This window comes from Clarias gariepinus, chromosome 20, assembly GCF_024256425.1.
Source record: "Clarias gariepinus isolate MV-2021 ecotype Netherlands chromosome 20, CGAR_prim_01v2, whole genome shotgun sequence".
Lineage (NCBI taxonomy): Eukaryota > Metazoa > Chordata > Actinopteri > Siluriformes > Clariidae > Clarias > Clarias gariepinus.
Window position 1 is genome coordinate 14,340,404 of NC_071119.1, and position 26,794 is coordinate 14,367,197.

General features: G+C 38.3%; 1 protein-coding gene across 4 annotated transcripts in view; it reads right to left on the reverse strand.

Moving 5' to 3' along the window:
* The window catches only part of LOC128508598 (collagen alpha-1(XIX) chain-like), a 249,937-nt gene that overhangs the window by 143,822 nt on the left and 79,321 nt on the right, over window positions 1-26,794 (reverse strand). For all 4 annotated transcript variants that reach the window (XM_053479992.1, XM_053479990.1, XM_053479991.1 and 1 more), the window contains exons 27-31: window positions 20,072-20,116; window positions 19,648-19,692; window positions 18,737-18,790; window positions 16,420-16,500; window positions 6,284-6,328 (exon numbers count right to left, since the gene is read on the reverse strand). In XM_053479992.1, coding sequence (XP_053335967.1) covers window positions 6,284-6,328; window positions 16,420-16,500; window positions 18,737-18,790; window positions 19,648-19,692; window positions 20,072-20,116 — 270 coding nt within the window. The remainder of the gene's footprint in view (window positions 1-6,283; window positions 6,329-16,419; window positions 16,501-18,736; window positions 18,791-19,647; window positions 19,693-20,071; window positions 20,117-26,794) is intronic.

The following is a 26,794-nucleotide window of genomic DNA, read 5'->3' on the forward strand; positions in this document are numbered from 1 at the left end:
GGTTTGTCCCAATGCAAAGAGACCAGCATCCAACAATGTAATTTCTCTGTGGTATTAATTTTAAACAGAGTGTAATATTTTATCTACATTAACTCATTTTCATCGAGTATATTAATTGATTATCAACTACGTGTAAAGCATTTAGCAGGGCAGACCAGAACACAGACATGGGGACAAAAGGGATCTAAAAATAATCTATTTTATTATGAAACAAAAGGGGACAAAAGGTCAGAGAAAATAATATGATAAGGAGGGTGAGCATGAGTTGATGCGCCAAGCTGGGTGAACAATGTGAGAGGTGGCAAGGTTGAGTAGCGGTTGACAGGCTAGCTTTGAGGCCTCCAAGTAGCAGTAATTAGTGTTGGGAAATGGATGGGCCAGGCTGGAGAAAGTAAAGGATGAGAGAGCAAAGAAGCCGGGGTGGCTGATCGTTTCAGATGGAGGAATTTGCATCTGCAGAAGAAAGTGTGTCTTGCACCCAAAATATAGTACTCACCAGTCTGGCATCACCGGAATGATTGATGCTGATTTGCTGCCTGCGGTGAGTTAAGGTGCTCCACCACTTCTGGGCATTAACACATGCAGTGGTGCTGAACACACTCTGTTTTCTTCTGCTTGGTTAAGTGTGACAGTGGTAAAGTAAAAGGCGCTGGCTCTAAGTCCGTCACTACAGCAACCTTCCCGCCAGCCTGTCATATGTTTTGTGTTGCTCAGTTTGCTTTAGTTGTTCCTTCCACAGTACTTTCCTTCTTTAAGTCCTGGCCAATGGAAGCAGGCCTTAATCTTTTCCATTGTATTTTTTAGCCAAGATGAGCACTGAGATGGTCAGAGTGAGCCAGGTGCATGAAAATGTCGACCTTCTCTTCTCATCATGTGGTAGTTTAGACGTCCTTCACAGGTAAAGAAAGTATGACATCATCCTGGTGCATCGATTGTCCTCGACCTGACCCTCTATCTCTTGCACTTGTTCCCAGGAAGGTTTTAGGCATGTATCCTCCTATTGCTGTGGGGTGAAATTGCCCTCTCCTATAGTGGGGGAAATAAGTATTTGATCCTCTACAGATTTTCTAAGTTTGCCCACTTACAAAGAAATGAAGGATTTTTATCATAGGTTTATGGTAAAGGATTGAAACAGAATAACAACCAAAAATCCAGAAAAAAGCACATGATACAAATGTTATAAATTAAGTTGCATTTCAATGAGGGAAATAAGTATTTGATCCCCAAGCTAAACATGACTTAGTACTTGGTAGAAAAACCCTTGATGGAAAGCACAGCGGAAAGATGTTTCTTGTAGCTGTTTACCAGATTTGCACACATCTTGGGAAGCATTTTGATCCACTATACTTTACAGATTTTCTCGAAATGTTTAAGGTTTCTTGCCTGTTGCTTGGCAACTCGAAGTTACAGCTCTCTCTGTGAACTTTCTATTGGATTAAGGTCTGAAGACTGGCTAGACCACTTCATGACCTTAAATTGCTTGCAGTACGTTTGGGGTCATTTTCATACTGGAAGACCCATCCACAACCCATCTTCAGGAGGTTCTCATCCAAAGGTTTACAACACATGGCCTCGTCCATTGGCCCCTCAGTGCAGCAAAGTCAATCTGTACCTTTAGCAGAGAAACAACCCCAAAGCATAATGTTTCCACATCCGTGCTTGACTGTAGGGACTGTGGTGTTCTTAGTGTCATAGTCAGCATTTTTCTTCCCCCGTAAACAGCAAGTCGAGTTGATGACAAAGAGCGTAATTTTGGTCTCATCTGACCACAGCAGTTTATCATTGGCAAACCTCAGATGGGTCTGTACATGTCTTCTTGAGGAGAGGAAGCCTTGCTCCTATTTGACTGATCGTTATCAGTTTGTAAATTTAAATAGTGACCATTTCTCATGTTCTCAAGTGGAGTTTGGTGTTCCACAGGGTTCAGTTGTAGGCCCACTATTTTTTTTTCCCTTTACATGCTTCCCCGGGGCAACATAATTCGTAAACATGGTATTAGTTTTCATTGGTGACACACAATTTAACTGTTTCAGCAAAACCAGACAAGAAAAAAACAGTTTACTAAAGTTGAGCAATGTGTGCAGAACATAAGAGATTAGATGTTAATTAATTTCTTTCTGCTTAATCTTGATAAGATAAAAATTCTAGTCATAGAAGCAGCTAAAAGTAAGCTTTCTAATCACACTGTGACTTTTTAGTGACTTATTATAGATTCCAGCCTTTCATTTGAAGCACATGTAGATAATATTACCAGGATAGCATTCTTTCACCTCAGAAACATTTGCCAAGATAAGAAATATATTGTCACCAAATGATGCAGAAAAACTAGTTCATGCTTTTATCACCTCTAGGTTTGATTATTGTAATGCCTTACTGTCTGGTTGTTCAACAAGGTGCAAAAACAAGCTTCAGTTAGTCCAGAATGCGGCAGCGAGAGTCCTCACTTGAACCAAAAGATATGACACATCCCCCCATATCTTATCCACATTGCACTGGTTTCCTGTGAAATTTCGTATCAATTTTAAAATACTACTATTGACGTATAAAGCATTAAATGGTCTTGCGCTGCAGTATCTGAGTGAACTGCTAGTGTCTTACAATCCGGCACGCCTACTTCGATCAAAGAATGCAGGCTGCTTGTCAGTAGCACGTATTATTAAAACTACAGCAGGGGGCAGAGCTTCTTCTTACAAAGCCCCAAAGTAATGAAATAGCCTTCCAAATAGTGTTCGGGACTCAGTCTCAGTGTTTAGGTCTAGGCTAAAAACCTATTTATTTAGCCAAGCATTTTTGTAAATTGATTTGCCTTAGGTAAAGGAGCAGATCTGGGGGACGCATGGACGTAGAGTATTACAGTGAACTTGTATGTTTAAATGCTGTCTTCCTCACTCTGAGGGAGTTTTTCCTTGCCACTGCCGCTGTCATCCTTGGCTTGCTCATCAAGGACAATCTTATCATTTTGATTTATACATATTCACATTTCATACGAACTTAAATAATCCTTTTGATTGTGTAAAGCTGCTTTGCGACAATGTCGATTGTTAAAAGTGCTATACAAATAAAATTATATTGAATAAAATTTAATTGCTGCGCTGAAGGATTTCAATCCATGCAGGAGTATTGTGTTACCAATGGTTTGTTTGGTGACTGTGCTCCCAACTACCTTGAGATCATTTACAAGCTGCACCCGTGTAGTCCTGGGCTGGTCCCTCATTTTTCTCATGATTGTTCTTAGTCCATGAGACTAAGAAAAAAAAAGAGGAAATCTTGCATATAGGGCCAATAATGGTTAATTTGTATTTCTTCAATTTGTAAATAATCGCTCTAGCAGTTGTCTCCTACTCACTAAGCTTCTAGCTGATGGTCTTATAGCCCATTTTAGCCTTGTGCAGGTCTAAAATCTTGTTTCTGACTAGGGGATCAAATACTTATTTCCCTCATTGAAATGCAACTTAATTTATAACATTTGTATCATGTGCTTTTTCTGGATTTTTTTGTTGATATTCTGTCTCAATCCTTTACCATAAACCTATGATAAAAAGTATAGACCCTTCATTTCTTTGTAAGTGGGCAAACTTAGAAAATCTGTAGGGGATCAAATACTTATTTCCCCCACTGTATAACCTGCTGAGACAGGAAAGAAATGGATTGATGGAACGATTTGCTAACCTTCCACCTCTGCATATGCACCATTATGCTGGGTTTGAGCTATGCACAAGATTTGTTTGGTGGGCATGGGCTTATCACCAGTGGGCTAAGGTGCAGGTTGTATGGTCTCCTGCTTTGGAGGGGGCATCTAGTGTAGAATGTTTTTTTCCTGTTTGTCCTGATGAAGGGAGAGTGCAGATAGCACACACCCTAGGGGGTCATCAGTCTGCGACCTGCAGCGCTTGCTGGATTGGTTTGCAGTTGAGTGTGAAACAGCAGGGACGAGGATCAGCACCATCAGCAAATCTGGGGCCATGGTTTTCTGTGGAAAAGGATGGATTGTCTACTCCAGGTAGTGAGCGAGTCATTATCCCATTTAAGTATCTCTGGGTCTTGTTTACAAGTGATGGAACATCGGAACATGAGGTTGGCCAAAGAATGAGAGCAGTGGGGAGCGGTATTGCGGTGCCTTTACCGCACTGCTGTGAGCCAAAACGCAAAGCTCTCAACCTACCTTTCAATCTTCGTTCCGACCCTCACCTATGGTCATGAGCATTGGGTCATGATCGAAAGGACAAGATCGTGAATACAAGCGGCTGAAATGGCTATTCTTTTAGAGATAGAATGATAAGCTCAGTCATCCATGAGAAACTCAAAGTAGAGCCTTTGCATGGAAATGGGTCAGATGTGGTGGTTCGGGCATCTAGTAAGGATGTCACCAGGACGCCACAATAGGGAAGTGTTCCATGTCCAGCTGGAAGAAGGCCATGGGGCGGATACAGGACTAGGTGGAGAGATTATATCCGGAACTGCTACCCCGTGACCTGATTTTGGATAGGCGGTCGAAGATGGATGGATGGATGGATGGACAAAAGCATTGACAATAACACTTCTGCTGACACACACATCACATATTCTACACTCCATGTTCCACTCATACTGCTGCTGTCATACACACATGCAGTACCTTACAATATTGCACATTCTGAACATACTGTTTAACCTACATGTTTAATTTATACATTTTATATTTTTCTATTTTATGATTATTTTTTATTGTAACTGAAAGGGCCATATTTCATTCTTGTGATTTGTTGTTATGTTTATCTTATTTCAGTTTATTAGTTAAGCATTAAGCATTAAGTATCATACATATAATTTGTATTGTGACATCATTTCATGGGTTGTTCTGTGACATCATCCCACAGTTATGCAGTTCCATGTCTATCACGCACGTTAGTTGTAGTTGTTGTTAAGACAAGGAAAGATACAGAAAGGTGTGGAGCACACAAGCTTTTGACCGTGAGACAGTAAGCTACAAGGAATACAGTAAAATAAGTTGTTGTAACTGTAATCTATCGAAGCTACAGAACACAGCAAGCGATTTGTCGTGACTACAGTGGATTAATGCAAGAAACTGTAACAACCGTTGTTTTTGATGTTGAAAATAAACAAGAGACGAAGAAATCAACGAAACGTCTGATGTCGTCAGTGACACTGTGTAAGTAAAGACACGCGTCAGAACTTGTGAATAACATGCACCTACAGTAACCTCAATCTCCTTGCAGTAAAATCCTTCTATCTTTTAGTCCTTCCATTCTACTTTAGCTTTATTAAAAAAATGTCATGAACAGACATATAAGAATTTCACTGCATATAATACTGTGTATGGTTGTGTATGTGACTAAACACTTTCATACAATTCAGGACTTAAAACAGGTTAATTTATTACAAAAGGAAAATAAGATTAGGTCAGTGCTTCTCAACTTCCTGAAGCACCCCCTGTCCTGCACATTTTCAGTGTTTTTTCTGTTCTTTTAGATCCAGTACTTGTGTGTTTAGAAATTAAAGTAAGTGCTGCTAGATTAATTGTGAGAAAGTAAAAGGTGCATTAATCTTCTAATTAATCTGAAAACGCAGTATCAAAAATGGGACTTTTAAGGTAAGTCTGAAACTTAACCCCATATCAGTAAAAGACAGAGGGGGTTAGAAAATTATTTAGGGGGTCACATATTAATTGTAATTTTGGAAACAAATAACAAATTAAACTTTTGTTAATTTTTGGCCAGGAAAAAGAAGTATTATTTCCCAATTGCTTATGCCTTAAGTAATTGGAACATATACATTTTTCTCTTCAAACATTGCTTTTGCATTCTGTAAACATTCGTCAGATGCATTCTGATATGTACATGGCCAATTTATCAAGACATCATCTGCTAAAATGTGTGAAGCCTAAAAGGCATATTTTGGCATTTCTGTCAGGGATAAAGGAAATCCTGTGTACATCCAGATATATAGACTACCAATAAGTGCATAACAAAAACATAATGGAAAACTACATTTGTTGCAAATTCCAGAAAATTATTTTGTTCGTTTTGGTATAATTACATGTAAATCTTGACTCGTGTGCTGTTTTATTCAGACCTTATGTAAATTAAAATGTGCTAATTTTCTTGTCTTTACATACAAAATAGCTTTATTTATTTTATTTTTCAGAAGCGTATTGGTTTAACAAAACCAACAAACAAACAAAAAACCTAAAAAATTTCTGATAATTGGTCTTAATGTACCTTGTAATACAAACATTTAATGGAAATTAATACTTCTGCAAGGCACTGTAACTATTGTAACCCACCTTTGGCCCTCTTGATCCTTTTGGCCCAGGTACTGCCTCTGCTTGCTAAAATGCATGTAAAAAAGGGGGAGAATTAGACTCAAACAAAAAAAAACCCAAAACTAAGCACCAAACCTGTCAATATTTATTTATAATTCACTTCAATTATTTATTTATATTAATATTTTGCCCCCGTGACCCTGAATTCAGGATAAAGCGGTACAGACGATGAGTAAGTGAGTGATATTTTGCCAGGGTGAACTGAAGGTCTGACTGTCTCAGAGATTATTTATCTAAATGTATTTCTGCAAAGAAAATGTAGGTATAGATACTAATTATAAGTACTGATTATTATTAAACGTCTAAATGTCAATTTTTTTAACCCTAACTTACCAGTAACAATCTTTACTGAACTTAACGGTAAACAAAAAATTTCTCTCTCATTATTCTTAAAACCTTTTTAGAGCTGCAAAGAGAAAGACTTGGTCGTTTAGTAATTAGGACAAAATCAGTTCCCTTTCAAAGGCTACACTCGATGCTGCGTGAAAACGCTATGAAAAACATCTTGTCATGTTGCCGGTTGTGAAGCATGTGTGTATTAAACACGCCAAATTTTTGGCCTTTATAACCTCGGTGGGTGACGTCATCTGATAAGATGCACCTGCAGGTTATAAATAGGAGTGAACCGGAAACATTTCTCAGATTCTTGTCTTCACCTAGTTGTGAGCGTGTTTGTGTCTAATCAGCAAAATAAGTAAAAATAAGCTTTTCAGGCAGCAGGTCAGGTTGGTGCTCCATTGCACACCATGGCGGTTTTGCACGCCTACCAGGCTGACCTGCTAAGAGACTTGAGTACTGGCGGGGCTCTTAAAGGTAGGGCGGATTGGACTTACACCGGGCCACAGACTTGTCTCTTCGTGCAACAAAGCAGACGGCTCGTGCTATCTGCCGTTTTATGGCTGCAATGGCACTTGACACTTGTGGTTGAATCTCAGGGGCATCATGGAGAAGGATCGTGTATCCTCCTTCATCCCCCATTTCGCCTCCCGGCCTACTTGGCGATGTCGTTAACTCGGTCGCCACTAGGTTTATGAGGCCTCGACCGGGTCTGACTGTTGCGAGGCGTGAAACACACAAGGAGAGTGTTTTTGAGATTGGGGTGCGTCACGCAATCCGCCTCAAAAGAGGTCAGACTGGCATATTGTCTTCACAAAGAAGCCCTGAGGTTCATGTGCCCAGGACCGTGGGGGGTGGCCCCCCAATTGGAAGAGGCACGCAGAATTCCTTTCGAAGAATGAAGTGTTCTCCCTGGCACCCCCAGGAGGTATAATAAGATATAAATAATCGTTTTTTTTTTTCTGCCATGTTTCAGGATGCCGAACATCTAACATCCCCCCGTTTAACCAAGCCGCCGAGACTTTGCCCCTTTCTGAGAAACTGGCAGCGTGGAAGCTACTGCCAAGTATATCTCCTTGGGTACTAAGCACTGTAGAGAGAAACTACAGGATTCAGTTCTTACATCACCCTCCGCGTTTCAATGGCGTGGTCTCCACTTCCATGAAACCGGAAAGTGCGCATCTGCTGACAGAAGTTGCTGGGAAATGGGGCCATGTAACATGTTCCCCTACCAGACAGAGAGTCAGGCTAGTACATTAGGTATTTTTTGCTTCCCAAGAGGAACGGGGGGCTGCGTCCAATTTTTTTGATTTTGCGGGCTTTACCGCTATTTAAAAATAAATCAATAGAAATATTGCCACAACACAGGAGGTTCCTGAGGTTCGCTTTCGGGGGCGAAGCTTACCAGTATCGGGTCCTTCCATTTGGTCTAGCTCTGTCACCCGCACATACACAAAATACATGGATGTAGTTCTGGCTCTTACGACTCCAGAGCATCCGTATTTGAATTACATGACTGGCTGGCCCAGTCTCAGTAGCTAGCGCTTCGACATCAGCATGTCGTCCTAGCTATTCTTTGTTTCTTAGAATTGAGATCCAATGCCATGAAAGCATGCTCTTTCCTGTTTAGAGGACAACATTTTTGGGTGTCACATGGAATTTGAGCATAAGCAGGCACAGCTGTCTCCCGCTCGTGTCGAATCCATTCTCAACACCCTAAAGAAAATCAAGCTAGACCAGAAAGTGACCATCGTTTCAGAGATCTTAGCTCTCATGGCAGCTGTATCCACGGTGACACCTTTGGGCCTTCTGCACATGAGAGCATTTCAAGAACCAGGGGATTTCACTCTAGGGCCAATCCCCAATAAGCGTCAGGTGCTTCGTACCCTTCCTATGTGTTTCAGACACCGGTTTCTGACTCTGGGTCCCACTCTAAGTTCGTCTTGTCGTCGCAGATGCTAACGACAGACGCTTCCCTCATGGGCTGGGGTGCGGTCTTAGATGACCGTCCAGCCCAAGGGAGCTGGAGAGGCCATCTTTTTGCACGGCACATCAATTGCCTCAAAATGATGGCTCTATTTCGGGCCCTAAAGCACTTCCTCCAGCAGTTGAGACTACCATGTCCTAGTGCGGGTGGACAACACTATGGCAGTCTCATACTGTATATTAATCGCCAGGGCAGACTGTGCTCGCGCCGCTAAATCGCAGCCTAGGGTGTACCCTGCCTTGTGACCCATGTCTCCAAGGATAGGCTTCAGGCCCCCACGACCCTGTACATACTGTAAATGGTATAGAAAATGAATGAATGAATGTACTTCCTTACATATTTCCTGCATAAATTAGATAAGAATTACTTTAATACACACTTCCTGTTTGGACACACCTTCTAACTCCATGGTCTTCCCAGATTTTTGTTTTTTTCTACATTGTAAAACAATGCTAAAGGAATCCATAATATGCAATAACCTCTTTTGAACAGTGTAAGTAGAGATGTGTCTACTTACAGTGTATCTGGAAAGAACTTCAGTGTTTTTCTGTGGAGAGATACACTGTATGCTCTTTAAAGCGTTCATAACAGCTCTAATCTGAGGTGGTGTGAATTGGTGATTTTTAATTACCCAGTGCCATATGTGTTACTTTATAGTAAAAAAAAAACAAGCATTGTTCTAGAATGTAGGAATAAATCCAAACTCGTGTCCAAACGTTTGACTGGTACCATATATAAATTGTAAATGTAACAAAGTTTAATGTACTTCTTTTATTTGTGCAATTTAACTCAACCATAGAAGCTTTTTTACTTCTGCTAGAGAAACAATCATGTGTGAAAATTTTTTCCAAAAGTTAAGAGAAGCAGTTTTTGGCTGAGAAAAAGATCATAGTCCTTGACTAACCTGCAATTCTAATCAACTCTAGACTCTAGACTGTTTTGCATTTATTTTAAGAGTAAAAAAAATATGACTGGGCTTCTGAGATAACCAACAGTAAAAGACCTTCTATACTACATTCATAAATAGTGTCAAAATTTGACAGCAAAACACAATAAATACCAAATTTGTATTGCACAAGGTTTTTCATAACAAAGTCTTAATGTAAAAACTGCTATATGACCTTATTTTAAAAGTTTCAAACTTCCTCTTTTTAGACAATGTAAAGTGTTTAGCAGGGGCAGGCCAGAACACAGACACAGGAAACACTAGTGTAAGGAAATAAGTGATCTTTTATTTACAAAACATATTTGCAATAGAAAACTTGGGAAGATAGCCCAGAGGCCTTTGGGAGTACCAACAGCTGGTCTTGGGCAGTCGATGGGTTAAAACATAAGAAGTCAGCATGGCTAAGGCACAGTTACATTCTCGCCAGTTGTTTCAGGTTGAAGCCTTCCTCTGGTCTGTAAAAGAGGGAAAAGGTGGGCCCTGAGTCTTGTATCCAGTCAGTTCTATTTACATGTCTGGGTTTTCCTCTGCTTGGTTTAGTGCGAGGGTGGCAGATAGTAAAAGGCGCTGGCTCCAGGCCCGCTGTCACCAGTGATGCTGTAAAGTGGCGGGTCGCCATGCAGGCTAAAGAGGAGGACCCTGTACTGCTAGTGGCCTTGTTCTTTAACTCCAGCTGAGAGAGCCACTTGACAGTTTTACTTGGTTAGGTTTACCCCAAAGATGACCTGCCCAATAAGGTCATCCCGTCTAGTCAAGAGATCGGGTATGTGTTGAACTCTAAGATTCAGTCTAGGCGTCTGTAGTTGTTGTTAATCCCGATTGACTCATCGGGCTTGGGCATGGCGACAATGGGGATAAACCAGGCGCTAGTGCATTTTAGTGACTTCAGCTTTGATGGCACGACGGCGGGTTTCCGGGGCTCGGTAGGGTCGCAAGTGGACATTCATGAAGTTTTGATGTCATGTTTCACGAAGTGAGGAGCCCCGGTTCTAAGAAAAACACATTTTTGGAACTGCTCTATGAGCTCGTTAAGTTCTTGTTGCTACAAAGGTGAAAGGACCTCTCCTTGTTGTACTAGCTCACAACCCTGTGCTTTGCGAGTAAGAGAGGCAAGAGCTGAAATGAGTGGCAAGGGTTCAATCCATTTGATAGTGTCATCCACAGATAGTGCTCAGCGCATTTTCTTTGTTGCAGTTATTTGCTGCATTCTCTGTTGCAGTCTGTAGTTCGCTGGCTTTATAAGAGTGTGGGGTCCCTACCACCAAACCAAAAACCTACAGTTGGCCCAGGGTAGGAGCAGGAGCACTCGGTCCCCTGATTGAACCTCTTAGGTTTGTGCTTGTCTTGTGCTATGCTTTTTTACAGTTCTGCTCTTGCTTGCTCAATTGGTTCTTGAACTATATGGAGTACTTGGGCAATTTTCAACTGTATATCCCAAACATACTCCACTACAAAACGGAATGGTGAGGGCCCCTTTTGTGGTGCGCAATGAGTTTCAAAGCATTAGGGAAAATCTGAATATATACCCCTATAAAATTTTTGATTCATAATTTTTGTTTTGCCAGCAGTCACCAGCAATCAGTGTTGTGCATGACCTCATTCATTTTTTGTTGAACGATAAATCAAATCCCAGCTGATACCAAGCCTACACAATTTATCCGCTACAATATGACCATATCTAACCTCTGAGTCTGTCACTTTTCTTTCTCCATACATATAGCATTTACTGTCCCTACTACAGTGGAACCTCGGATTACGAGCATAATTCGTTCCAGAAGTGGGCTTGTATTCCAAAACACTGGTAAAACCAAATATAATTTTCCCATAAGAAATAATGGAAACTTAAATTATTCGTTCTACAGCCACAAAAAATAAATACATAAAAAAATTAATACAAAATAAAACAAATTAACCTGCATGTTACCTTTCAAAAAAGTAAAAAATAAATCCCGGCAGATAAGCGTTTCCCTTTGTGCACACAGGCGCTGTGTATGTGTGTGCGTGTGTGTGAGGCTAGAGTAAGAAAGCCCCTCCTGTCTCCCCCTCCTCAACTTACACATTAAAACACACTCACACACACATTAACGGAAAGACTGTTGTTCTCCTCTAAATTATTAAAGCTTCTCCGCTTGTTAATTTATGCTTGTGTAATGATGAGAAGGACAAACTGCTCGATGCCTCTGTTCTTTTATTTTCTGCATTGTCAGGTTATAGTACAAACTTTTGAGTGGATCCTGCACTTAAATCCAACAAAAGAAACTACTGAAAAACAAAACTCAGGCTTTATATCCTAACTTAAATCTTGCATTCACGTTCACACACACCGGACTTCATTTTCCACAATGCATCTCCCGCACTGGACTACACTTCCGTAAACAGCGGTCATAAATCAACGTCTCTCTCCCGCTACACTGTTTTATCTATTAAAAAAAAAAAAACAATAAACATCGCTAAAGACCTCGTGTGAGCGCAAAGTAACAATCACTGCTGTAAAGTAAAACAAACAAACAAATGACCCAGCACCTAACCTCTGAAAAGATTTGCGAAGCGTTTCTTTGGAGAGCAGAGTGTGTGTCTCTTGCCTTCATTTCTGTGCGCGCGTGTTTTTGTGAATAAGGGTTTCACACACACAGCCAGCATAGTGTCTAATTACGTGTGCGCGCACACTCACAAACACACAAAAACACACCGTGATGAGGAAGAAAATAGATCTTTAATCTCTGTATTGAGAATTTCTTTTGCCTTACTCGCACGCACACAGGTGTGTTATGAGAAACAGCACATGCGCTGTACACACGCGCTTCCGAACACATAATAAAAATATGTTTCAAACACACACGTGTACTGTAAACAGTACACGCATGCAAAGATGTTGATTATACCAGTAAGAGACGAGCACTAAGACCCAGCAGGGTAGACAATTCCGCAGCGCAAGAGAGTCTCTCACTCATATAATCAACATCCATGCATGTGTGTTTTTTTTTTGTTTTTTTTTTCTTCTCAATTTTCTCCCTAATTTAGTCGTGTCCAATTCCTCCCTGTCACTAGGGGGCTCCCACATTAAGGCTACTACTACCACTCAGTCGGGAGGGCCAAAGACTATCACGTGTTTCCTCCGAACCACCTGACGCCAGTCGACAGCATCTTTTTGAACTACTCGCTCACGCACTATTGGGGGCGGCATAACACACTCGGAGGACAGCACTATCCGCTCCTTCTGCGTGCACGAGCTCACAGATGCCCCTGTTCGACTGTAGAGCCATGATTAATGTGGGAGCACTAAGTACCTCTTATCCCTTCCCTCTGAGAGAGCTCAGCCAATCAGCTCTTTCTAGACATGTGTATGTTTTGTATTTGTATGTGTGTGTGTACAGCGCGTGTGTACTGTTTATTATAACAAACCTGTGCGAACGTGTAAAGCAAAAGAAAGTCTCATTAGAGAGGTTTGACACCATGCCCCTTCACACACACACACACCTCCTCATCTAGCCTTCACACACACACATACACACACATACACACACCCCTCCTTGTCTCACCATCTCACACACACACACACACACACACACCCTCTCTCTCTCTCTCTCTCTCTCTCTCTAATGTAAACAATGCTCTGTCGCGATTGTTTTCAAAGGTAAAGTGCAGTTCATGTTTTATTTTTACTTTACAGCAGTGATTCCGCTCATGCGAGTGTTATTAGCAATATTCCTTGTTAATTTTTCCGATAAAACACGTTTTTTTGTTAATGGTTGTGTGTGTGTGTGTGTCTGAGAGTGTGTGTGTGTGTAAAACTTAAATAAAAGAGGAGAAAAGTTTACTGTGTAAGTTGAGGAGAGGGAGAGGGGAGGGTTGAATCCTCCTCCCCTCTTACTTTAGCTTTACACACATACACAAACAAACATAGACACACGCGCGAGCCCGCTTCTGAAACAAAATATGTTTGTAATTCAAGGTACCACTGTACTTGGTTTTAAATGAATTCAAAAAGACCCATGTATAATGTAATATAACATAATATAATTAAGTAATATTTACTAGTAATATACTTCACAGCTGTCATGTAGACAAGTGGGCATAGCCCGTGTGTGATATTGCTTTTATACAACTGCTCCACATGCACTTTTATTTATCAACAGAACTAACTGTGACTGGCAGAGACACTTAGTGGAATTAACAGGAATTAAAGTATATTTGAATTCTTTATTTTAATTCTGATACTGAAACTAATAACCTCAATGCCCAGATGTCTTTAAATCAAGAGGAAATGTAAACATGCCCCCGTTGCAACTATTTTGAGACCTGTAGCAGGCATCAAATTTGAAATGAGCTTATTTTGTGCATATAAATGATAAACTTCTCAGTTTTAACATTTATGATATCTATGTAGTTTTGCGAATAAAATATTGGCTCATGTGATTTGATATTCTTTCAGTTTACATTTTACTTATGTAAAAAATTTCCCAACTTTTTAAAAATTTGGCTTGTAATTTATGTTTACACTATTCAGTATAAAGTTTACTTATTTTACTTGAGTGGGTGTTTGTACTATACTTGTACAGAGAGTTTTGCAATGTGTAATGCTAATATTTTTTGAGTCAAAGCAAGAAAGTACCCATGTTATTAGTCAAACAAGTCTCAAGATAAGTAAAGGTGAAGTAAAACAAAGTGCATATGGTTATTTGTAAACCATGCTGCTTCTAGCAACTTCACTCACTCACTCACTGATCTATACCATTTTATCCTGTATACATGTTTGTGCGGAGCCTGGAGCCTATCCCAGAAGACTTGGAGAATGAGATGAGGTACACACTTTAACGAGGTGCCAATCCATCACAGGGCACACACACTCATTCACACAATATGAGCAATTTGGGAACGCCAATTAGCTTAACCTGCATTTCTTGGACTATGGGAGGAAACCGAAGTACACAGAAAAAAAACCAACCAAGCATGGCGACAACATGAAATCCTCTACACACACAGACCTGTTTCAGAAATTAGATACAAGGGAACCAATTACCTTGGGAGCCATACAAAAACACACCATGAGGTAGTATGTGCTTTGAATGAGCCATTCCTTTCCTTCTCCATACTTTATTTTACTCTCTTTACTTTATTATGATACAGGTTTAATTTTTGTTTCTTTTGTCTATTTTTAAGAGTTTTTTCATGAACAAAAAAAAAGAATGTTTGTTTTTAATGTTCTTCTGGGAATTTTCATGTTTACAAAAACCCTAAGATGTGCGTTATTTTAAGTAACGTACTAAAATTTGTAAAATAACAACAAAAAAAAACCTGAATGAAACTCTCTGAATGGGTTATTAATTTTTTTTTACTTAATAATGACTTGCAGAATGATGAATGACAGTCATATTAAAAATTAACAGCAATTAATTCCAAATGCAAATTCCACATTAAAGAGGTCCTATTATGCCCTTTTAAAGGTTGCTAATATTGCTTAATGAGTCTCTTAAAACAGGTTTACATGTATGCAAGGTCAAAAAACACTTATATATTCCCAAAAAATAAATTAAATTTTGCCCTATTTCTAAATGATTCTTAAACGACTCATGTGAAGCATTTCGCTACAGCATGTGTCGGAAAACGAAACGCCCATGACCATAACGGAACAACGGCTCTGGAGACCCGTCAATACATAGAAAAGATGGTGTCGGTTCTACCGTGTAACGACCAGCTAATTTTATGTTAACTGTGGCTACCAAAATCGAGAGGTCTTTTATCTTTGTGTCGGTGTTGCGTTAAAAGGCCGGTGAGCAAAAAGGAAAAACACAAACAAGTAGATAAAGCAAACATGTATTATACAAAACTAAATAAAGTAAAAGGTGCACCACAACCAAACAAAGATATAAACAATATTTACAAACTACATATAATAAACGGTATGTGTGCGAGTGAGTGGAAAATGTCAGAAGTCCCTGTTTATTGTACGTGTGTTAGAGGAGTATGGTTCGGTCTCACCGGGGTTAATGAAGTCTGAGAGGCCGATGACGGAGGGTGAGAAGTCCGAGGAATATGTCCAGTCAATGATAATCCGGTTAAAAAATATTCAAAATTAAAAGATCCACAGCAATCTCTCCTTCTCTCGTCCAAACAAATAACGCCAGCGCTGGTCCACCATTACTACTCATGCATTTTCACCGCGAGGCATGGGGCATGCGCACTTCGCGAGTGTTAAGTTCAGTTTTGGTGAATGGTGGAGAATAAACAATTAAAAAGGATTTCGTGTGCTCTCGTTTTTTATAGTTTTTTTATATTACAAAGTGTTTAAGCGAACCCAGCAAAAATGCTCGGTCACATTAACAAGAGTGTGGTAACGTTAATTGTAAGATGGTGGGCAAGTTGTTTATGACGTAGAACGTGGGCGGACATTTTGCAAATATGTTACGGAGTGACGTGGATCCGTAACAGAGGAAAATTTTATTTGCTAATGACTCGTTTAGGCGAATGTGAGCCAACTCTTTTTTTTTTTATAGAATTTTTTTTTAGCTGTCAGCGTCACAGATAGTGCAGATAGTTTATGTTCACATACAGCTACATGACACACTGCATAAAAGATAATATTTGAAAAAGCATAATAGAACCTCTTTAAATAAAAAAATAATTATATTCTAACTTGAGTGTACACCATTTGCCAATTTGGTTAAAATACCCTCAATATGAATTGTAATGCATGATTGTAACACAATTTGTATTGTTATACATGATTGTAATTTGAGTCATAGTTTTGACCTTAATGTATGTTTTATTGCAACAAATCTAAGCTGAAGCTGAAATTGACGACTGATAAGTGCAGCAAATATGACTTACAGTATAAGCAAATGCCCCAGCTCCAGGCTCACCCTTGGGACCTGGTGGGCCTTGTGGACCTCTGATTCCACCAGCATCACCCTGCATATGCACATGCATAGCCAAACACACACACACACACACACACACACACACACACACACGTTTATGTTAGTGCTTGCTTTTATAAGGGGCCCAAATTGGAAAAGCATTTAGAGTGTAGGAGCTGTGGTTGTAACAAAATCTGGTACTGCAGTTGACACATTTACAATCATTTAGCCTACAAAATAGAGTACTGTGTAAAAGTCATGAGCCACCCATAATTTCTCCATATTTTGCTTACCAAAAGACACAATTTCTCGTATTTTTTATGTAGTTTTAAACAGTTCTTCAGGCTTCCTGAAGGACTTTTTTGGTTCTCATTTTCAGTCCAATCACTGTACAGTCGTGGCCAAAAGTTTTGAGAATGACACAAATATTAGTTTTCACAAAGTTTGCTGCTAAACTGCTTTTAGATCTTTGTTTCAGTTGTTTTTGTGATGTACTGAAATCTGGAGTTTGTTAAAATTAGTGGGTTTTTGTTTGTCCACCTGCCTTCTTGAGGATTGACCACAAGTTCTCAATGGGATTAAGATCTGGGGAGTTTCCAGGCCATGGACCCAAAATTTCAATGTTTTGGTCCCCAAGCCACTTAGTTATCACTTTTGCCTTATGGCACAGTGCTCCATCACACTGGAAATGCATTGTTCTTCACCAAACTGTTGTTGGATTGTTGGAAGAAGTTGCTGTTGGAGGGTGTTTTGGTACCATTCTTTATCCATGGCTGTGTTTTGGGGCAAAATTGTGAGTGAGCCCACTCCCTTGGATAAGAAGCAAGCCCACACATAATTAGTCTCAGGATGCTTTACTGTTGGCATGACACAGGACTGATGGTAGTGCTCACCCTTTCTTCTCTGGGCAAGCATTTTTTCAGATGCCGCAAACAATCAGAAAGAGGCTTCATCTGAGAATATGACCCCAGTCCTCAGCAGTCCATTCACCATACCTCCTGCAGAAGATCAATCTGTCCCTGATGTTTTTTTTTTGGAGAGAAGTGGCTTCTTTGCTGCCCTTCTTGACACCAGGCCATCTTCCAAAAGTCTTCGCCTCACTGTGCGTGCAGATGCGCTCACACCTGCCTGCTGCCATTCCTGAGCATGCTCTGCACTGGTGGCACTCTGATCCTGCAGCTGAATCCTCTTTAATAGACGATCCTGGCGCTTGCTGGACTTTATTGGATGCCCTAAGGCCTTCTTAACAAGAATTGAACCTCTTTTCTTGAAGTTCTTGATGATCCTATAAATTGTTGATTTAGGTGCAATCTTAGTAGCCACATATCCTTGCCTGTAAAGCCATTTTTATGCAACGCAATGATGGCTGCACGCATTTCTTTGCAGGTCACCATGGTTAACAATGGAAAAAAAAACAATGATTTCAAGCATCACCCCCCTTTTAACATGTCAAGTCTGCCATTCTAACCCAATCAGCCTGACATAATGATCTCCAGCCTTGTGCTCGTCAACATTCTCACCTGAGTTAACAAGACGATTACTGAACTGATCTTACCAGGTCCTTTAATGACGGCAATGAAATGCAGTGTAAAGGTTTTTTTGGGATTAAGTTAATTTTCATGGCAAAGATGGACTATGCAATTTATCTGATCACTTTTCATAACATTCTCGAGTATATGCAAATTGCTATTATAAAAACTTAAGCAGCAACTTTTCCAATTTACAATATTTATGTAATTCTCAAAACTTTTGGCCTCGACTGTACTTAACCATTTGTTAACTTATACAGTAAACTATAAATCATTCAAGCATTAATCAACAACCTTAAAAATCCTCAGGTCATAAACCAGTGAGAAACAGTAGATTAAAAAATAAGGGGTTGCTCAAGACACACCATACTGGATATCCTCCTAGTTGTTTTAATGACAGTCATAATAAAAAACAGTGTAAAACACAACAAGCCAAAAACCCCATACGTGTTCAACTGAGTGGAGATCTGGGGACTGTAAATAACATAGCATATTATCTACATCATTTTCATACTCATCCTTTAGTGAACCTTCACACCCTGTAGATGGAGGAGTATTTCTACATGGAAGAAATCACTCCTATTGGGATAGAAATGTTTCCCCATATCATGATATTGATAACTGCCTATTTGCTGTGAGCCTTGCTCCACAGGGATCAAAACTGTCCCAGCAAAATGCACCAAAGAGCAAAAGTATAATATTGCGCCAAAAAGAAAATAAAACTTTTGTTCAGGTAGTGATCTTTAGCAAAAAGTACACCTTCTGTCCTTTCTCTCCATCTATCCCAGGTGTTCCTGGCTCCCCTACAAATCCCTGCAAATTAAAAAAGATAAACTTATTAGTCAGAGTTCTGTTTTTAACAATGCCCAGTTATTCAACTGCATCATCTTCTTAGGTATGTTGTTCAGATATCCATCATAAACTCTGCATTACTAAGAAATGGTATAGGATAAAAAGACAGAGGGACCAATTTACACTTTTGTAGACAAAACAAATTAAATCGTCATACTTGCATTTAACATGAGCATGACCTCTAGGAGGAATTGTTGTATGACATACACCAGAACTGAATTATTCAGTGAAATGTGTAAATAAAATAAGATAACATGGGCATGCCATTGTTTTAAAAAGTGCTGGCAGAGAAAAAAAAAAAAAAACACTAAGTGATCAATAATAAGCCAAGTAAATTCTCACTGAAAGCATTTCTGAATGACCTCTTTTAGATTTAATTGTCTGTATTTCACCATCAATTACAAAATGATAATGTTTTAGGTTTAATTTTGTTGAATTGTTTGAATTGCATTATTGACATTTTGTTTTTATTATAAGTTTGCCCCTGAAAGTAAAGTACGTAATCCAGAACAAGTAAACTGGTCATTATAATGACTAATTATCTTGTGGGGTTATGAGGCAAAGACAAGAACATCTAAACCAGGCTTGAAATACCTGCATCACCTCAAGTATTTACTGTATACCACACAGATCTTACTCACTATTGGCATGAATTCAAAAACAAAACCATGTGACTATGGAATTGAGACGTTAATTTATCATTGTATTTTATTGAAAGTACAGTATGTGCACTATTCTTTGTGTATTTTTGGTTGGTGTCTTTTATTTCCAGGAATTTTTTCCACATGACAAAAAGGAAGAGCATCGCGTTCACTTGCCTTATCTCCTGGAAGTCCAGGAGGACCTGGTGGCCCATCTTTGCCCTGTGAATAAATATATTTTTAAGGAATTTTACATGCAAAATTGAGTATGACATTTGCCACATTAACAAATAAAAAATAAATGTTTCTCTAATAAAAGTATATACTGTACTTTGCTGTTATCCAAAGAATGTTAATGGTGTGGGAAGCGGCATGAGTGGGGTTTTAATATAACTGGCTAAAATGCTGTTGCACTGCATGTATGTTATGCCTTCATTTAACTAAATATTTCTGACATTTGGAGAAGCAAAAGCTCGATGCACACCAAAGTTTAAAACTTTTCTTGTCTTCTGGCCAGCTTTTTCACTTGGGATGCTTTTGTCTTTGTTTTGTCGTGCAACCCTGGTAAAAAAAACACCAAAACATATATTTTAATGCTTACCTGTGGACCTGCCTTTCCAATTTGTCCTGGCAATCCATCATTTCCCTTTATAAAGCAAAAGAGAAAATCTTTTAAGGATGAAGATAACAAAGGAATATATAAGGCCCAAAAATCTTTTTTAAAACCATTACAGTTGTAGTGAATAGCACAAATAATCTTGTTGCATGTGTTAAGATGTAGGATGTAAAAGGCAGAAAGGTCTTAAAGCAAAGTAATGTGACTTTAAAGTGCAAAATTTTAATGGCTGGGCCAGAGCATCTCCAAAGCATCTCCAGGTCTTGTGTAGGGTTCCTGATATGAAGTGGTTAGTACCTATTAAATGTAGTACAAGGAAGGACAGCCAGTGTACCAGAGACAGGGTCATGGACAGCCAAGGCTTAGTGATGTGTGTGGGTGGCAAACGTTAGGCTGCCTGTCGTGATCTCACAGCAGTACAAATAGGTAAAAAGGTAATACTGGCTATGATAGCAAGGCATCAGAACACACTATGTATCAGAGTGCATACCTGCAGACCAAGACAGAATGCCCATGCTGACCTTTCTCTGCCACCAAATTTGCTTACATTGAGAATGTTATCCGCAAAACTGGACTATGGAGCAGTGTTAGAAGGTGACCTGCTCTGATAAACCCTGTTTTCTTTTATACTGTGATTATGGTAACAAGGCACCTTGCAGAAGCAGTCTAATGCTTTGGCAATAATCTGATGGAAAACAATTGTTTGTGGCATTCATATGAATGTTCTTTCCATCTGTACTACTAATCTAAATACCATGTTGTTCTAAGTGAAGTGGCTTCTTTCTGTTGGATTATGTTACCTGCACACTACAAAAGTTTATAAGGACTTGGCCTTAAATATCTCAGACCTCAGTATGATTAATCATCTGTTTTATGTTTTAAACAAATATGTCCACTCCATACAACCCCACCTTACAACTTACAGGACTTCAATTTAATTTCAATAAATTTTTATTAATATTTTAACAAAAGATATTTTTACAAAGCAGCTTTACAGAAAAAAGGTATAAAACATACAGATTTAGAAAGCAAAGGCAAGAGTGGCAAGTTAAAACTCCCTGAGGACATGAAAAAGAAACCCTAACAGAAACCAGAAAGAGCCCATTAAATTTTACATGAAGACCACTTTTCTAAGCTTGTCACCACTTCACTGATGGAGACTTGGGCACACTCTGTTAGTCCTAAAACTAACAGAGTGGCTGCAATCATAAGCCATCACATAAAACTATTTAAACGAAATGCAGTCCACGGCCATCTTTGTGGTTTCAGAGTAGAACGATCCTCATTAGTCACATGTATCTATAATCAAACCATATGGGGCCATCCTCAGTAGAAGTAAATTGTCTCCATGTGACGAGATTTCCAACCAGAAGTAGGGCATCAGGATGTATCAGGCAGGTCTGGACGGCAGATGGGATCAGGATCCCTGGTATCTCAGGAGTACCTAGTTACAGGAGTGTATCGACTAAAAGAAAGATATAAGGGGACAAAGGGATGGGGAGAGAGACAGAGAGAATGAATTAGCAATGCTTACTGGAAGCACAAGATCCAAACATACCAGTTGACCATCGCAATGTTTCTTTCCATGAAATTAGATACATAGCTAACCAGAACTGTTTCCAAGAAAATAATTGAGGTTACATTTTTATGAAATACCCATGAACATTGAATAACTTTCATATAATTATTAGCTTTTTGGAATGCATTTTTACATGAAAAATTGGGTAGTGAAATTTTATCACAGCTGAGCTTAGGTTCTAGGTGACAAACGTGATGGTTGGTGTGCATAACAGAAAAATGTATAAACACCTATTGTAATGTATTTATATGCACCTCTTTTTTTTTTAAACAGACTTGAAAAAATCCTAACTATCTCTTAAATTTTTTTTTATATTTGATTGGACGCCAATGCAGTATGGGTCTGTTAAGGTTTCAATTTCTGGTTCTACGAAGGACTCTGGCTAGTGCATTCTGGACTAACTGGAGCTTGTTTAAGCACCTATTGAAACATACAATCAGTACGCCATTACAATAATCCAACTTAAAGATAACAAAAACATTAAGTACCTTTATTGCATCATATAGTTATATTTATTTGAGCAATATTTCTAAGATAAAAAGGATATTCCACTAATATTTTCTACATTTGAATGAAAAACTAGACACAATCACAAGGAGGCCATCCAGAAATATATAGTAATCAGGATGTTTACCTCTACCTGCATATAGTCCATGTATCAGTACTTCTGTCTTATCAGAAATTAAGTAATTTAATAAACTACCAGTGTCTAATGTCCTTTACAAATTGACAAAATCAACTTTATTAAGATAGTGTCTCTGTTCTGGCTTTGCTGAAACATACAACAGTATGTCATTAGCATGTGGCATGTAGCATTTTGTGTTAATCCATTTTTATTTTATTATTATTATAACAGCTCAAGGAGCAACATGTTTGTGCACTTTCTAAATATTTTAGTTCTGAATTTTTTAATAAAGGGTTGGAAATGAATGCTTTTCTAGTTTTTAGTTTTTTTATCCGATTAATCGGGGGAAAAATAATTGACAAATTAATCAATTATTAAAATGATCGTTAGTTGCAGCCGTTGTTTATTTTTTTTATGTTTCCATTGCGTGCGCGTGTGTGAAAAGAAGGATTGTGATTCAGCCCTATTGTATACTGATAAACCTCCTGTAAATTTAAAATAAACATAAATGCCATTATGTGTGTGTGTGTGTGTGTGTGTGTGTGTGTGTGTGTGTGTGTGTGTGTGCTCGCGCGCGTCGTTGGACACTATGCCCCCCCCCCACACACCCACAGACCCCTCCTACTTTTGCCTTCACAGACATACAGAGAAACACACACACTCTTTCTCTTTGCTCTACACAGAAACACTGTTCTGTCGCAATTCTTTTCAAGATTTCTTTTTACAATCCTTCTTTCTTGTTTTGTTTTTACTTTATATTTTGTGTTAATTATTTTTATCGATTTGGTTTACGAGTGTTTTGGAATACAAGCCCGCTTCCGGAACGAATTATGCTCATAATACAAGGTTCCACTTTATAAATTTCAACACTAAAATGGTAAATCCTCTGGTTTTAAAAATACCTATGTACAATACCATGAAAAAGTAAATGCCCCAAAACCTAATAACTGGTTGTACCACTTTGGGAGGCAACAACTGCAATCAAATAGTTGTTATAACTGAGTTATAAAGCCTTAGAAAGACTCATAGATGTCAATTACTTTGTTTCTACTTTGTCAATTAGTTTTTAATCTGTTTTTGAATTTCTTTAGATACTTGTATTTTTAGATAATTTATCATGCTTTACTTTGCCAGACAGGTTCTATTTACATATTTTTCTTGTTTACACAAGTCTGACAGTTGTCAGGCCTGGCCATAAACTCACTGATATTTAAAAACGCACGTTTTCGGAAAAGGGATCCCACGACTTGCTGTGGCTGCACGCGAAAAGCTGTAAAAATGCCCTTCATTACCTGTAGGGGGCAGTCGTGTTTTAGTCTGAAGTATTGTGTCTACTGAAGCCAAAAATGTGTTGTGTCTCTTAGGCGCCTATTGACAGCAAGCGACAGAGCTCATAAACGTGTCAAGCTCAAACTGATATGTATTTATTTTTTATTTTATTTTCTCCTTCAATGATGATACTTCTTTGACTGCGCTTTCTCCATTCAGAATTATTATTATTATTAGTAGTAATGCTCCGAATTTATTATTGTTATTATTGTAACGCACCTGCGTGTGTGTGTGCAAAAAGACTGTTAGCCCAATGGTAGGTGATTTGCCTGCCATGCGAAAGGCCCTGGTTCGATTCCCGGCCAGTGAAATTGAAGCGTTTTGCGGCTTTCCACGTGGTGTGGCATTGCTTAAATAATAGTTTAAAATCGTCCAGACTTTGGTTCAAATCCCGCTCTGGGTGAAAATGTAATAAATGTGAATTCTTTGTTTTACAGTTTTTAATTATGATTATCATTAAATTAAAGTGAGGTGAGTGCTAATGTGTTTCATAGCTTAAGAAAAAAAATCTCAATTGCAAACATGCATTTAGTACTGAAGCATAACTTGATAATGTAATGGCATGGTTACTGTATATCCAAAACTTCGTTTGTGGCTATTAAATTATAAGACTGACTTCACTTATTCAGCCTACAGCCTTCACATATTTTGTGGCACATTTATTTTTTAGGGCTTTGCCATGAATATGCAAATAAACATTTATAAAAAATAAAAATAAATATTATTTATGATGAAAAATTAGACGAAACCAATTTTATTATAAAATAAACAATATAAAAGTATACATGTCCTATATGAAAAAAAAAATATTTTTTTTCATATACAACATATTTATTTTCATATTGCTTATTTTATTGTCTCATGTAATTTGTAAACCACTAACCTATGAATTTATGTTCTAATACAATATTTGACAGCAATTATGTTGGGAGGGGGCAATCCATGGCAAGGGGCATTTCAGCGCATAACAGTCCCTAGACCTTTTGTTCTGGTGTTTATGGGTAAACACGATGATTTAACAATTTAATTAAACACGAATATATATATATATATATATATAAGAGGCATTTTAATTTAAATCCAACATGGTTAGTGATAGGTGCATGGGAGTCAACTCGCACGTTCTGTGATATTCCATTGTCATTCATATGGCCGTAGTTTTTGGAGCCCTTTACTAAAGCATTCGCTAGTTAGTAAGTAAGTAAGCAAATATATTATGATTGGAGCTACACATCCTGCTCCTGTGCTCCCAGTGATCCAGACCCCATCTGCCCTCTGCACCTACTGACTCATCCCTATGCTGAACTGGACTTCATGTTAATTTAAAGAATTTCTGTTATATTGTACTTTCAGCTGCATAACACACATGGTGTTATATCATCTCTATCTGTTATCACCCAAATAAGGATGGGTTCCCTGTTGGTTCCTCTCAAGGTTTCTTTCTATTGCCATCTCAGGGAGTTTTTCCTTGCCACTGTCGCCGTCACCCTTGGCTTGCTCATCAGAGAAATTTCATTCATTCATCTCGTTATTATCTAGACACATTTTTCTCACACATACACAATTTATTATTATTATTAATATTTTATTATTATTATTATTTTTTTATTTCTTTCATCTTTGTGAAGCTGCTTTGAGACAATGACCATTGTTAAAAGCGCTATATAAATAAAATTGATTAGAATTGAATAAAAGATAAATTAATAAATAGCTTTAAATGGTACTTTAGTGTAGTAAAAGTACCCTAGCATGAGTTTATATATATATATATATATATATATATATAGTTTATATATATAATGAAAATATTATGTATAAATAAAACATAATGTATATATTTGTGTTTAATTAAATTCTTAACATTTAATGGTTAGTGATTGTTGCAGACATTCACACAATTTTTTGGGGAAGAGCTTGGCTTGTACAGGCGGCGCCCCGCTGTAACCAGCAGATCAAAGGAGCAGTTATCGGCTATGAAACGTAGTCTTCTGAGTTTGGAGCCCAGAGTTGGTTGGTTGGAAGCACGTTTGAAGAAGATGATAATGTTACAAATAAAAATTTATATTTAGGCCTAAAAAGACGCTTTAAAATTCATCTAAAAATTCATTCATCGGCGTGTATGAACCGACAGCCTTAACAAAAGGCAGTGTTTTGATCAAAAGGATAATAAATGCATGTGAAACATGCAGACATGAAGGACTATACTCGACAAGAATATAGAGAATAAGAAACACGTTTATAATAAGATAATTAATTAAATAATAAAATTTTATCGAATAAGAACTTTATCTAATAGCCAGACCGACCAAATTTATTATTCACTGCTGAAGTAGTTAAATATGCTTATACTGTATACTGTATGTAGGTTACATTTTAAAATATGAAAAAAACAGTATTAGACACAAATATATGATATCGTAGTATATATGCAACGAAAAAGCTATTTACACGAGTGCTCAAATGTTAAGCAAACGCAATTATTAATTTATTGTGTATATTTAACTTCATTCAGCCGTTTAAGTTATATGAAAAATTACGTGCTTACCAGCCCACTATTATTTTCTGTTTAAATTTAAAGATGCCCGCGTGTGTAAACAAAGAATACAAAAGTGTATAATCTTTAATAAAGTTAGCCTAATACAATATTGTTTCCAATTCTATTCTTTGAATACAACGTGACACAGTTACTGTAATCCCCCATCTCACTTTTACGACAGGTGTGAAGTTATCATAGAAAAAACTCTCAAAGATGACAGAAGGAAGGAGATTGGGGTTTTTTAAACAAATTAACAAGACCGAGCAGACGTCTCTGCCTAAAATGTATTTCGCCAGCAAAACATAAACATACTGTAAATAGAAAAAAAAACATAAGGAGATATAAAATGTTTAATGGTAACAATTAAATCAGACTTCATAGTTGGATTTGATACTTTGAGTGTGATTCATAAATTTAGCGTAGTAAAAGTATCCTGTCATGAGTAAATATATACCTATATCAAATAAAATTTCATATTATACACACACACACACATAGCGCAGCTCTTTCTCGCGCTGTCCTCAGCGCGGAGATCAAAGGGGGGAATTCCAGTGTCCTTGTTTAAAGTCCCTGGGGCGCGTCACATCGCACCACTTACATGCCACTCTCCTATTCTCCACCACATCACGTACTTCCCGG